The 14,781-nt window shown below is 42.5% G+C and overlaps 1 protein-coding gene across 2 annotated transcripts in view; it reads left to right on the forward strand.

Moving 5' to 3' along the window:
• The first annotated feature begins 267 nt into the window (after positions 1–267).
• Positions 268–14,781, forward strand: part of hs2st (Heparan sulfate 2-O-sulfotransferase 1) — a 29,644-nt gene continuing 15,130 nt past the window's right edge. Inside the window, exons 1-2 of one of the 2 annotated variants that reach the window (XM_045693651.2) lie at positions 268–400; positions 600–751. In XM_045693651.2, coding sequence (XP_045549607.1) covers positions 628–751 — 124 coding nt within the window. In that variant the 5' untranslated portion in view covers positions 268–400; positions 600–627. Of the gene's footprint in view, positions 752–14,781 lie in introns of both variants that reach the window. The other variant, NM_001173728.1, reaches the window with a different exon arrangement.

Raw genomic sequence — 14,781 nt, forward strand, 5'->3', positions numbered from 1 at the left:
CGTCTAAAAGTTGTAATTTGTCATTTATCTTCCTCTTTTCATATGGCTAACAGAAAGGCACCTTTGACATTTCTTCTTTGATCAGACACAGTTACATTCCATTCGCACGTGGACACCGCCCCCTGTTGCCAAATTCAAGAACTGTTTAAAATGTGTCCAATCCCGTTACAACAGACTTGACTGTTGACCAATGAAAAGCCTATCTAATTTAGTGGACTGTTGGTTCCACCAATAGAGATTTTGTAACTAATATAAATCATCCGACGAAGATAGGCGTGCGGAGTGAACTGAACGGGACACAGCGCTAGAGAGGAAGAATCGCAGACACCGAGGAACACAAGGCCGTTTCTGTTGACACACTTGTGAGGGGTGGGCATCTCAACGTCAAGACGGTGTTGAGGTTTCATGCAGTTCTCTTTTATGAGAGTACATTATCCTATGAAACAAATAATTTGGAACTGAGTGTGTTCCCTACTGAACAACCAGGGATGTAAACACTGGACAAAAACAATTCAAATGCACAGGGCCATACACACAGACAAATTCGGGCTGTTATTGACAACGTTCCACTTCCTTTTATGTTGTATTTTCTAAACAAGGAATGACCTGTTCTCACTGGATTGTTTGATGGGGCTTCTAAGGATCATGATGCCGCCAAAGTTTCAGCTTCTGGCGCTTTTGGCATTCGCAGTGGCCATGTTCTTCTTGGAGAACCAAATCCAGAAGCTGGAGGAGTCTCGGGTGAAGCTAGGTAAGACTGCGTTCCAACTGTCCATGTTAATCATGATGCAGGTAATACAACAAGGAAAATGAGTCTGACATCCAATAGGGGTTGAATCATTGCTTAGCCTTTGTCAGCATGGTTGTCAATTTAGGGTTATCTTGTGACAGTTCTGTCTGTGTGAAAAGACAAACTGGCATTTTGAGGGCAAACCCGTGTGTGTGTGTGTGTGTGTGTGTGTGTGTGTGTGTGTGTGTGTGTGTGTGAGAGAGATTGGTGTCTTCTGGCAAAAACACAAACATACACTTACGCTGTTTACACTAAACTGCACTGATGTCTGGCCGCAGTCATGGTTACATTTAGCCCAATATTGGACTAAAAGAGCCTAAGGTTACTCCTTAGTCCAAGGACCTTACATATTCTGTTTAAATGGTGAATTGGCTCTGGAAGCCAAAACGGCCAAATACTCCATTTGAAGTGTGAACTGATTCTCAATTGCTATACGGTTCTAGAAACATATAGCCCTCTACTTTAATATCAAAATCATTAAACAAATTTAAAATACACACTTACTGTACACTTTTTAACAGTTGCAGCTGACAGTATTTTTCAGTGACAATGCATTTGTGATGTCTGTCTTGTTAACAGACAGGTAATTAGTACAGGTAGTCCATTCAGTCTTCCATCTGTTTGTCACGTAAACAAGCGCTGTAACATGGAAATATGGTCATGTGGCAACCCTAACCCTATAAAGGTGTGTATCTATTAAACCTTTTGATTAGAAAATTATTTCTCGCTGATATGAAAGATAAGGTCCTTATGGTTCTAAAACCGTACCACAAGCGATGTGTGTTTATGTTCATATCAAGCATCGCGGCTCTTAAACTACAGAAGACGCCTTCGTCCAATGACTCTTATATGTAATTGAAATGAGTCACGATCAAGGGCTAGGTTACATTAAGACACCGGGAAGCCTTGCGATACGTACCTCAGGAAAACGTACCTCAATGGTGTGTGTGTGTGTGTGTGTGTGTGTGTGTGTGTGTGTGTGTGTGTGTATACAGTTGAAGTCTGTAGTTTACATACACGTTCAACAAATACATTTAAACTCAGTTTCACAATTCCTGACATTTAATCCTAGTAAAAATTCATTTTTTAGGTCAGTTAGGACCACCTTTATTTTAACAATGTGAAATGTCAGAATAATAAGTGTTTTTATTTCTTTCATCACATTTCCAGTGGGTCAGAAGTTTACATACAGTCAAATAGTATTTGGTAGCATTGCCTTTAAATTTTTTTAACTTGGGTCAAACATATCGGGTAGCCTTCCACAAGCTTCCCACAATAAGTTGGGTGAATTTTGACCCATTCCTCCTGACAGAGCTGGTGTATCGGAGTCAGGTTTGTAGGCCTCCTTGCTCGCACACACTTTTTCAATAATGCCCACAAAGTTGGGCTTTGTGATGGCCACTCCAATACCTTGACTTTGTTGTCCTTAAGCCATTTTGCCACAACTCTGGAAGTATGCTTGGGGTCATTGTCCATTTGGAAGACCCATTTGCGACCAAGCTTTAACTTCCTGACTGATGTCTTGAGCTGTTGCTTCAATATATCCACATCATTTTCCTCCCTCATGATGCCATCTATTTTGTGAAGTGCACCAGCAAAGCACCCCCACAACATGATACTGCCACTCCCGTGCTTCACGGTTGGGATGGTGTTCTTCGGCTTGCAAGCCTCCCCCTTTTTCCTCTAAACGTAACGATGGTCATTATGGCCAAACAGTTCTATTTTTGTTTCATCAGACCAGAGGACATTTCTCCAAAAAGTACCATCTTTGTCTCTATGTGCAGTTGCAAACTGTAGTCTGGCTTTTTATGACGGTTTTGGAGCATTGGCTTCTCCTTTCTGAGCGGCCTTTCAGGTTATGTTGATATAGGACTCGTTTTACTGTGGATATAGATACGTTTGTACCTGTTTCCTCTAGCATCTTCACAAGACCTTTGCTGTTGTTCTGGGATTGATTTGCACTTTTTCACCAAAATACGTTCATCTCTAGGAGACAGAATGCGTCTCCTTCCTGAGAGGAATGACGGCTGCGTGGTCCCATGGTGTTTATACTTGCGTACTATTGTTTGTACAGATGAACGTACTACCTTCAGGCATTTGGAAATTGCTCCCAAGGATGAACCAGACTTGTGGAGGTGTACAATTTCTTTTCTGAGGTCTTGGCTGCTTGCTTTTGATTTTTCCCATGATGTCAAGCAAAGAGGCACTGCGTTTGAAGGTAGGCCTTGAAATGCATCCACAGGTACACCTGCAATTGACTCAGGCTAATTGACATCATTTATCAGATGCATCTAAAACCATGACATTTTCTGGAATTTTCCAAGCTGTTTAAAGGCACAGTCAACTTAGTGAATGTAAACTTCTGACCCACTGGAATTGTGATAGTGAAATAATCTGTCTGTAAACAATTGTTGAAAAAATGACTTGTGTCATGCACAAAGTAGAAGTCCTAACTGACTTGCCAAAACTATAGTTTGTAACAAGAAATTTGTGGAGTGGCTGAAACACTTAGGTTGGAGTCATTTAACTCGTTTATGTAAACTTCTGACTTCAACTGTATATATCCTAGCTTCACTTTGGCGGGTAAAGACTCAATTTATAACTCAAAAGAACAGACAACGACTTCTGTTTCCCCACTCTCGCCACCTTTCTGCGTCGCATCACATACACCGGGAATCTTTCAGTTCAGCTGGTCAACTTTTATATGTACTGCGACCCCAGGTATCACTCCTTTCATTGGCACCCTTTTCTTGAGAGCGAAACAATTCACTTGTCTTGCGCCCATTTGTTTTACTCCGAGCACCTTCTCCCTCTGACCAGCAGAAACACAAACAATTATCACTAGACCCATTCTGTTTACCTTCACCGACGTGAAACCACAAATGGATCAGGCAAGAGTACACTTTTTCCATAAACTTCACTCCTACTGTCAGACTCATCTTTATCCTGACCCTCGGTGCAAGCCTCAGTCTCTGATAATTTCACCACACCTACCACCTCCGATACTTCACCCTCATTCACTTCCATTTCTTCTCCTGTCTTCAGCACCCTCTGCTTACACTTTCTTCCCTTCTTTAACAAACCATCTCCCTTTTTTCCACCATTCTTACCTGACTCAAGCTCACCCTCTTCCCTCTCTCTCTCAGACCTTCTCACCCTCTCCATTTCCCTCAGTTTTCCAAGTACACGTCTCCTCATCATAATACTGCAAATACTCCTAACCACCATCTTGTTTCCGCCATCTCCTGGGACTCCATTTCCATTCCCCCGAGTCCGAGCCTCTCGTCTCTCATTGAATAACGACAGGCACTTCATTGATCAAACCCTACTGTTGACCAATCGGCGACGAGGGGGCTTCGGCTACCGACTTCGGCTTGCCTCGAGGGAAAAATTGTGTGTGCCCAAACAGCCTAAACCCAAACAGCTTAAGTCCAAAACAAACAAAAATGTCACAATGTAGTCATAACATACAGTGCATTCGGAAAGAATTCAGACCCCTTGACTTTTTCCACATTTTGTTATGTTACAGCCTTATTCTAAAATGGATTAACTAAATAAAAATCCTCATCAATCTACAGACAATACCCCATAATGACAAAGTGAAAACAGGTTTTTAGAAATGCCTTATTTACATAAGTATTCAGACCCTTTGCTATGAGACTCAAAATTGAGCTCAGGTGCATCCTGTTTCCATTAATCATCCTTGATGTTTCTACAACTTGATTTGACTCCACCTTTGGTAAATTCAATTGATTGGTTATGATTTGGCAAGGCACACACCTGTCTGTCTATATAAGGTCCCACAGTTGACAGTGCATGTCAGAGCTAAAACCAAGGCATGAGGTCGACGCAATTGTCAGTAGAGATCTGGGGAAGGGTACCAAAGAATTTCTGCAACATTGAAGGTCTCCATCATTGTTAAATGGGAGAAGTTTGGAACCACCAAGACTCTTCCTAGAGTTGGCCGCCAGACCAAACTGAGCAATCGGGGGAGAAGTGCCTTGGTCAGGGAGGTGACAAAGAACCCAATGGTCACTCTGACAGAGAACACCTACAAGGGTTTTCTTTATTTTTATTATTTTCTACATTGTAGAATAATAGGGAAGACATCAAAACTATGACATAACACATGGGATCATGTATTTACCAAAAGTGTTAAACAAATCAAATTATATTTGAGATTCTTCAAATGGCCACCCTTTTGTCTTGACGGCGTTGCTCACGTCAACAGTGACGAGGCGACTCTGGAACGCTGTCCTTCTAGGCAGAGTTGCAAAGAAAAAGCCATATCTCAGACTGGCCAATAAAAAGAAGAGATTAAGATGGGCAAAAGAACACAGACACTGAACAGAGGAACTCTGCCTAGAAGGCCAGCATTACTGCGCACTCCAATAATTTGTTGACTTTACAATACGTCTGATTGTTCCGTCCACAGATCAAACGTCTCTGTACACTGGAGCAGTGAACTATGTGTTGCATAGTCAAATAGTTCTGAGGTTTGAGGCAGGGTGACATGATGGACACCCCTGGCTGTCTAACCAGGTTCTGCTGCATTTCTTCCGTCTACATTGAGAAAGCAAGTTTTGTATATTTATATGGCCCATTTTATTGCACACTCAAATATTACCCATTCACAACTTATTTTCTTATCTGCTTTTTGCTCCCTGTGTCATTCATATCTTGTTACTATACTCAGAGTTTTAATCACTTTTCCTATTATTTAGATTTTCTTCCAGGCATATTGGTATCTCTGCCTTTAACGATCTGCTTACCCTGTAGCTAGCGTCATCTGTGTTCGCATCACCTGTGTTATCTGGTGACATATATATTCTTAGCATCCTCTTATGCCATTTAAGGATGGCATAGATATTTTGTAGAAACGTAAAGCGCTTTAGCGTTAGCGCGAGGGGCACTGACTGGATGCTTTCCCCATTGGCCGTAACTTAAGAGGGGAGTCATGCTATGCTTGCTAAGAGCCTCGTAAATAGAAACGCTGTTTATAAACCTGTCACCTCATGGCCCATGTCACTAACTAGGCTATGTATCTAAGTTTAACGCCCACACCAGTCTCCACTATGGTCCCCATATGTTCCCTGAGGAGCAATGAGCTAACTTAGTCACCGAGTAATGTTATAGCCAATGAGTGTGGCTGGTTGGTTAGAGCTTGATTGAATTGTTTTTATCACGTTGTACCTGAGGGGAAAAGTCCTAACTGAAGTGAGGTTGCGTAACACAAACTGTTACTCTAACACCAACTCATTCATTGGCGTCAACAATCAATTACACAAGTATCAGGAGTCTGAAAAGACAGCCTTTCTGTATAGTCTAGGCCAGAGCTGTGTATGCAAATGTATGGCTCTTGGTCGAGGCCTGGTTGTATCATTTCATTTAGCCTCGTTAGTAGGTTAATTGAGGAGTGGCCAACTTGACTCCTCTCCAAGTTCAACTCTGCTCGCTCGCTCTCTCTCTCTTTGTCGCCATTATCCAGCGCACTCCGACTCCCTTTGAACTCCTTTTGACACCGTGGAGCTGTTTTTAGCCTCCCGGGGTTATAGAAAGGCCTGAGTCATGTTAATTGGCTGGCATTCACTACAGAGTGGCTACTGTACATCTCTAAGTGTCTCACCCTCACCACTCTGAAACATGCCATTTGAGTGCCTAATGGATTGGATCCGATTTGTGGAAATGCAGGTCTCAGGAATGGATTTGGTGTGGGCAGAGTGCTAATGGCCCTAATCTCGAGCAGTTAGGGCCCTGATTTGGTGTATTTATGGACATTGGCTTCCACTTTAAAGAAGAATGTCTTCCCGTGAAGTTCTGCGCTACATTTTGTGCACAGTTGCGACAAGATGACTGACAGGCTAATCACGGTGCTGTGAACTGTTTCGCAACACGGAGTGTAGTTGAGACGGCTCTCCTCGCGCGCATGTTGTTCCCTTGTCGGTTTCCAAGAGGTTTGACGAGCGATCCGGGGTCGGTGTGGTTAAGCATGGGGGGGGGGGAGGTGTCGTTTTATTCGAGGCGAGTGACTATCCCGTTTTATAACACTGCTCAACATCCCTATGAGAGACCCAGCTGAAACAAGAGCTTCTGTAGACCGGCACTGTCATAACGGATAATCGTATTACTTTTCAGCGGAGACCTTCCTTTGCTAGTCAATAACCATAAATGGCCTCTTATTTTATTTTTTATTATTTTAATTTTTTAAATGTTATTTTATTTCTTTATTTTTTAAATCTGCAGTCTGGGATGCTACCACAGTGCAAGATTATAATCCCCTCTGGCCAAACAGCCTTTGGATAGGTCTCCCCCAATTTCAGACTTCTATCTCCCGCTTCAGAGCTTACAGTTGTATCAAAAGGGGAGGGAGGAATTACATTTTCATCTCAACACAAAAATAGTTAAACCCCTGGTAGCACCCATCATAAGCCTTAACAAAAGAGGGGAGAGACACATGCCTGCAGCATTTTACAACCAATTTTATCAGAGAATAGAGGGATAAGGCAGTCTGGCAGAACTGTTCCACTGCGCTCCTCCTGCCTTGCTTTATAGAAGGTGGAAATGAAATGCAACTGAATCCTACTTTCAGCTCTAGGGGGAACTGAGTTTCTCTACTGCTCTGGCAGACTTTCTCCTCAGCAGTGCACTGTGAGTGCTGGCAGTCTGGTACACTGTGTGTCACTGACGAAACTGCCTAGGGACAGCTTCTTACCACAGAAGTGGTGTGTCATAGAAAGGCCATTTGGAACACTCGATGTTGACGAATGATTTCTGTCAATTCATTAGCTACTGCCGTTGTTCATGTAGCCTGGTTAAACCAGACTAAATGGGACGCTTGTCATTGTTTCACTTCACAATAGTGTGCAGTGTTCAGTCTGGTTTAACCAAAACCACCACTATGCTTGACGATTGGTATGAGGTTCTTACTGTGGAATGCAGTGTTTTTTTTTATTTTATTTTTATTTTTGCCAGACATAATGGGAACCATGTCGTCCAAAAAGTTTCTTTGAATCATCTGGCCATAGAACATTCTTCCAGGAGTCTTTACGATAATCCATGTTCCCCTAGGCACCTTTCGGCAAACTTGAGTCCACTTTTTGGACGACGTGGATCCCGGTGAAAAACCAAACACTGAATTCCACAGTAAGAACGCCGGTCAAGCATTGTGATGGTAATAAGGATGGGCATTTGACATTTTTTGACTGTTTGAGTACTCGCATGATTTATTATATTTTTGCAAGTACCCAAAAGGGAGAAACATTTTTATAATTTAGAACACAAGGCCTGTGCTGGAAAAAGTGTGTGCGTTTATCTACACTGAACAACTAATATGCAACTTGCAACAATTGTTCAAAGATTTTACTGAGTTACAGTTCATATAAGGAAATCAGTCAATTTTTAAATACATGTATTAGGCCCTAATCTATGGATTTCACATGACTGTGAATACAGATATGCATCTGGCAACAGATGCCTTCAAAAAAAGTTACGGGCATGGCTCAGAAAAACAGTCAGTATCTGGTATAACCACCATTTTGCCTCATGCAGCACAAAACATCTCTTTTGCATAGAGTTGATCAGGCTATTGATAGTGGCCTATGGAATGTTGTCCCACTCCTCTTCAATGGTTGTGCGAAGTTGCTGGATATTGGCGGGAACTGGAGCATGCTGTCGTACACGTCGATCCAGAACATCCCAAAAATGCTCAATGGTTGGCATGTCTGAGTATGCAGGCCATGGAAGAACTGGGACATTTTCAGCTTCCAGGAATTGTGTACAGATCCTTGTGACATGGGGCCGTGCATTAACATGCTGAAACATGAGGTGATGGTGGCGGTTGAATGGCATGACATAACCCCACCGCCACCACGGGGCACTCTGACAACGTCGACATCAGAAAACTGCTCACCCACACAACGCCATACACGCTGTCTGCCATCTGCCCGGTACAGTTGAAACCGGGATTCATCCGTGACGTGCTCACTTCTCCACCGTGCCAGTGGCGATCTAAGGTGAGCGTTTTCCCACTGAAGTCAGTTACGACGCTGAGCTGTAGTCCGGTGAAGACCCTGGTGAGGATGACGAGCACGCAGATGAGCTTTCCTGAGACAGTTTGTGCAGAAATTCTTCAGTTGTGCAAACTCACAGTTTCATCAGCTGTCTGGATGGCTAGTCTTTCACCATCCCTTCAGGATGTGGAGCTCCTGGGCTGGCGTGGTCTGTGGTTGTGAGGCCAGTTGGACGTACTGTCAAATTCTCTAAAATGACGTTGGAGACACTTTCTCTACAATAAACGAACATTAAATTATCTGGCAACCGCTCTGGTGGACATTCCTCAGTCAGCATGCCAATTGCACATTCCCTCAACTTGAGACATCTGTGGCATTGTGTTGTGTGACAACTGCACATTTTAGAGTGGCAGTTTTGTCCCCAACACAAGGTGCACCTGTGTAATGATCATGTTGTTTAATCAAATCCTTGATATGCCACACCTGTCAGGTGGATGGATTATCTTGGCAAAGGAGAAATGCTCACTAACAGGGATGTAAAAAAGAAAATTGGGCACAACTTTGAGAGAAATAAACTGTGCCTATGAAAACAATTCTGGGATCTTTCAGCTCAGCTACACTTTACATGTTGTGTTTATTTTAACTAGGCAAGAGATCACAACAATGCCTACTTTATCATAACTATTACAGATAACAGATCCTAATTGCTGAATTGCCCAATATACAGTATATTCAGTGAATAAAAAAGCAAGTTTCATTTTAAGATTAATTTATTGTAACCCTTATATTATATGGTGGAACACAATCTTCAAAAAGGCAGTAATCTCAGCCGTTGCGCTTTCTTGTAGAAGCCTACGTCTGTGCAATGGCATAGCCGTGTTTTGTTAATTTAGTAGACGAGCACTTATCACAGTCAAGACACACCTATTTTATAGTAAAAAAACATAACAGAATATTTTTTACAAAGGAAAAAAGTTGCCAGTGCGAATGCACACGTGCCTGGAACCGTTATTCTCAGAGTGATAATTTTGAAACGTGGCTCAATTTGGTGAGTTGAAAGACAATGTTTTTCAGGGTTACAAACCAAAATCTGTTTCTTTTCAATAGACAGACATTCCACATTGAGCACTGCATGTTGATGAATTACGGCCACGACATCTGGTGGGTAGGCATATGCTTAATGATTCTGATGAAAATACACTTAGTTATAAAATAATGTTATTCAATATTTCCAGTGTGGAACCGGTCTGTTTAGTGGGTTATAGTGTAGGCTAAACAATTCTAAATGGCAGTTTGCAAAGTAGCTTAAGCAGAAAATTGACTTGTGTGGAGGGAGCGGTCGGAATGCAATTGAGTGAACGAGACACTGAGGGGAAAGGGAATTTGGGGAGAAGACCGGTTTGGTGCTCAGCTTGGTTGTACCCGGCAAATGTACAAATGGAAGGGTAGAGTCAAAGCAAATGAACATCGTCTTCAAGACAACTTCACTTGTCCGTTCAGACAGCCACAAAGCACAGTCCACCAAATAGTTTTACAGTTTTTGTAAAAAAATATATATATTTGGTTAAAGCGGCAAACAATGGCAACGCTGCCTCCCTGGTTCTGTAAAAAACTGAGGGATGGGGCTGGAAAGGACCCTCTCAAATTCATAGACTGAGCTATGGATGCAAGGACTGACTATCCATGACATCAAAATAAGTTTTAACCATGTTTTGAGGCTATAAAGTGTTTGCTTACATTTACGTTGTTTACAAACATGGTGTAAAACCAAGCTTATATTTTGAGTTCTGTTGGTGTACGACAGTTGAACTAAGCTTGAGGCATTTAAAAATTATGTTCTTCAAGAATCTATGGGTACATATCCTTAATTTATAAGCCAACAAATATGTAGCAACTGATTGCCCCTTTTTAAAAAAATGTATTACGTTTTTGAAGTTGGTTTTGAGTACTCTTACTCATGACCCTCCCTAGGTGATAGGGTGATGCTTTGGGGATGCTTTGCTGCCTCAGGATCTGGAGGACTTGCCATCATTGACGGATCCCTGAATTTTGCTCTGTATGCAGATCATTCTAATAAGAATGTCAGGTCATCCGTCCGTGAGCTGAAGCGCAGCCGAGTATTGCAGCAATGAGCCGACACACACAAGCAAATTTGTCAGAATGACTGAAAAGCAACCAATTTTTTTAAGTTTTGGAATGGCCTAGTCAAAGTCCAGACCTAAACCCAATTAGAGATGTTGTGGCAGGACTTGAAACAAGCAGTTCATGCTTGAAAATCCACAAATGTCTGAGTTAAAGAATTTCTTTATGGCACAATGGGCCGATGGAATTGTCTGTAGATCTCCGAGACAGGATTGTGTCGCTGCACAGATCTGGGGAAGGGTACAAAGAAGAGTTTCCTCCATTCTTAAAGGGAAAAAGTATGGAACCACAAAGACTCTTCCTGGCTGGGCAGCCATCTCCAAACTGAGCAATTGGGGGTGAAGGGCCTTGGTCAGGGAGGTGACCAAGAACCCAATGGTCACTCTGACAGAGCTCTAGAGTTCCTCTGTGGAGATGGGAGAACCTTCCAGAAGGACAACCATCTCTGCAACACTCCACCAATTAGGTCTTTATGGTAGAGTGGCCAGATGGAAGCCACTCCTCAGTAAAAGGCACATGACAGCCCGCTTGAAGTTTTGCCAAAAGGCACCTAAAGACTCTCAGACCATGAGAAACAAGATTCTCTGGTTCGAATGCCAAGTGTCACATCTGGAGGAAACCTGGCACCATCCCTACGGTGAAGCATGGTGTGGGGATGTTTTTCAGTGGCAGGGACTGGGAGGCTAGTCAGGATTGAGGGATAGATAAACAGAGCAAAGTACAGAGATCGTTGATGACAACCTGCTGTAGAGCACTCAGGACCTCAGACTGGGGAGGAGGTTCACCTTCCAATAGGACGACTCTAAGCACACAGCCAAGACAACGCAGGAGTGGCTTCGGGACAAGTCTCCGAATGTCTGAGTGGCCCAGCCAGAGCCCGGACTTAAACCCGATCAAACATCTCTGGAGAGACCTGAAAATAGCTGTGCAATGATGCTCCCCATCCAACCTGACAGAGCTTGAGAGGATCTGCAGAGAAGAATGGGAGAAACTCTCCAAATACAGGTGTGCCAAGCTTGTAGCGTCATACTCAAGGCTGTAAACGATCCCAAAGGTGATTAACAAAGTACATAAGTACTCAGACCCTTTACTCAGTAAATGTCATATTTCAATAAATTTGCAAACATATTTATAAAAACCTGTTTTTTTGCTTTGTCATTATGGGGTATTGTGTGTAGATTGTGGACTTACTCAAAACATTTTTTTTTTTAAGGCTTTAGCATAACAAAATGTGGAAAGTCAAGGGGTCTGAATACTTTCCGAATGCATTAGGCTGATACATACAAGTGTCAGGATAGGATAGAACCTTGCTTTGCATCTATGCGCACTACTCTCTTGAGCTCTTAATGGTTGCTAGGCAGCGTAGGATATATTTTTAAACCTAGGATGGTAACTATCTTCAACTTGGCTACTACATGCACTGTGTTCTTAACCACAACTGGATGGATCCATAAAGAATGACTGTGTGAATAAATATCACTGAATGACAAATATTATAAAGTAGGCTAACGCAATTTGAAGGCATCATTTGTTGCTTACTGAAACTTGTTTATAATACATTTGAAGCAATAGCTTACCCGCGTGTGGTCAACTATTTCAGCAGCTTTTCGCGCTGCTTTGCGACAAGCGTGGGGACTCGTCTAGATAAATCGATTTATATCCAAATGGAGGCTGTGAAAGTGTTCGTTGAGGTGAGTGCTGCTCATGATGATGATGACGATGATGATGATGTCTCGTTGGCTCATTTGTTAGCACTGATCATAACATGCTAGCAAAAAAAAATCTGATAGTGGGCCTTGGCTGGGCCTACTAAACGACTGCGAGTGAAGAGAAATGATCCACTACTCCTGACAAAAAGCTTGTGACTTGTCTTACTCAATGTGATTTTTGTTTTACTGAATCTCCATCTGTATATCTGGTTAATTCTCTATCTGGGCAAGTAAGTGGTTGTATACGTTATGTATTTGTTTGCTCATCTATCACTGATCAGATCTGTTTTTAACATGCTATAATGTAGCCTAAATCAAGTGTAGACCTATTATTTTTGCTCGATCGTGTGTAGCAGGGGTGTCAAATTCATTCCAGGGAGGGCCTAGTGTCTGCAGGGTTTTTCTCCATTTTCTTTTTTCAGTTAAGCCCTAGACAAACAGGTGTGGGGAGTTCCTTACTAATTAGTGACTTTAATTCATCAAGTACAAGGGAAGAGCAAAAAACCTGCAGACACTCGACCCTCCTTGGAATGCGTTTGGCACGTGTAGCGTATCGGAAACTCCAAAAGCCTGCCGAGGTTGTGTAGTATGAACACGGGACATTCATCCTTTTGAAAATACACATTTGCTATTTTCAATCGGTATCATGATGAAGATGCTCTCAATGTAAGACCCTACGCCTTCTCCCTAACAAAGCGGAGTGAGGGCAAGACGAACGGTTTTTGTATGACAGTGGTTCCACACGTTGCCTTAACGCAAGTTGTGTGGGAAAATGTTTCTTTTGTATTTTATTATGTTATATTTCATATGGCCTACTAGAAAATATGCAGTATGTGTGTTGACTGATCAGGGAAGGCTAAATGTGTCTTGTCTGGTTTTTATGAACAAAACAACTATTGAGTTCATGTGTACAGCACAGCCATGTACCCTATAGGCTGCACAGACCAGTAACATAATTAATCTCAATATGCCATTTGAGTCTTTCGAATACATTTTTATTAGTCTTTTATGTGTCTTGGGACCTGCCTAAAACAAATGTAGTAACGGATTTCATTGTGATGGTGTATATTCAATGGCTTTATTCAAATAGACGTGCACGTACTGCCACTCCTAAACTTGCCGCCATGGGCACGGGAGATCTAAAAGGCTTATCCCCGGCAAGAAGGTGGTTAAATGGCTTGGGGATAGAAGCTGTTCAGGAGCCTGGTACCGCTTGCTGTGTGGATCAGAGAAAAGACTATGGCTTTTCCGGGTCTTCATTTCAAACCGCCCAATATAGAGGGCCTGGATGGCAGGGAGCTTGTCCCCAGTGATGTACTGGGCTGTGCGCACCACCCTCTGCGCCATGCGATTTGAGGGCAGTACTGTTGCCATACCAAGCAGCCAATCAAGATGCTCTCAATGGTGCAACTTTTTTAAGGATTTGTGGACCCATGCCAAACCTTTTCAACTTCCTGAGGGGGAGGAGGTGCTGTTGCGCCTTCACGACTGTGAGTGTCCTTTAAAAAAAAAAAAAAGTAAGGTCCTTAGTGATTTGGACACAGGAACTTATAGCTCTCAACCCGCTCCACTGCAGCCCCGTGGACGGGGGCATGCTCGCCCCCCGTTTCCTGTAGTCCACAATTTGGCTCCTTGGTCTTTCTGACTTTGAGGGAGAGGTTGTTGTTGTCCCGGCACCACACTGCCAGGTCACTGACCTCCCTGTAGGCTGTCATCAACAACTACAGGAAGTGTTTGGTTATAGACATTGGAGCTAAAGGTGGCACAACCAGTTATTGAGTGTAAGGAGCAATTTTCTTTTTGCACGGGCATTGGGTGTTGTATGACCTCTTTTATATTAATGTTGATACCTATTTTATTTGTTAGATGTTCACTCAGGTTCCATTTTATCTAATATTTGGTTTAAGATCTGATAACATTCAGTGTAAAAATGTAAAAATAGAGAATCAGAAAGGGTGCAAATATTTTTCCACGGCACTGTACATCTGCATTGTTATATAAACTGTCTTTCTGGGGTTTAAAAAACAGTTTTGACATTTGGATAGTGGACGACAGTGTGGTTTCCCACATGATCAGTTTGCCTTACCATCTCTTAATCGGTGGTGGACATGGACAAATCTCTGTTAATGAA

This window comes from Salmo salar, chromosome 14 (genome assembly GCF_965601325.2).
Source record: "Salmo salar chromosome 14, fSalSal1, whole genome shotgun sequence".
NCBI lineage: Eukaryota > Metazoa > Chordata > Actinopteri > Salmoniformes > Salmonidae > Salmo > Salmo salar.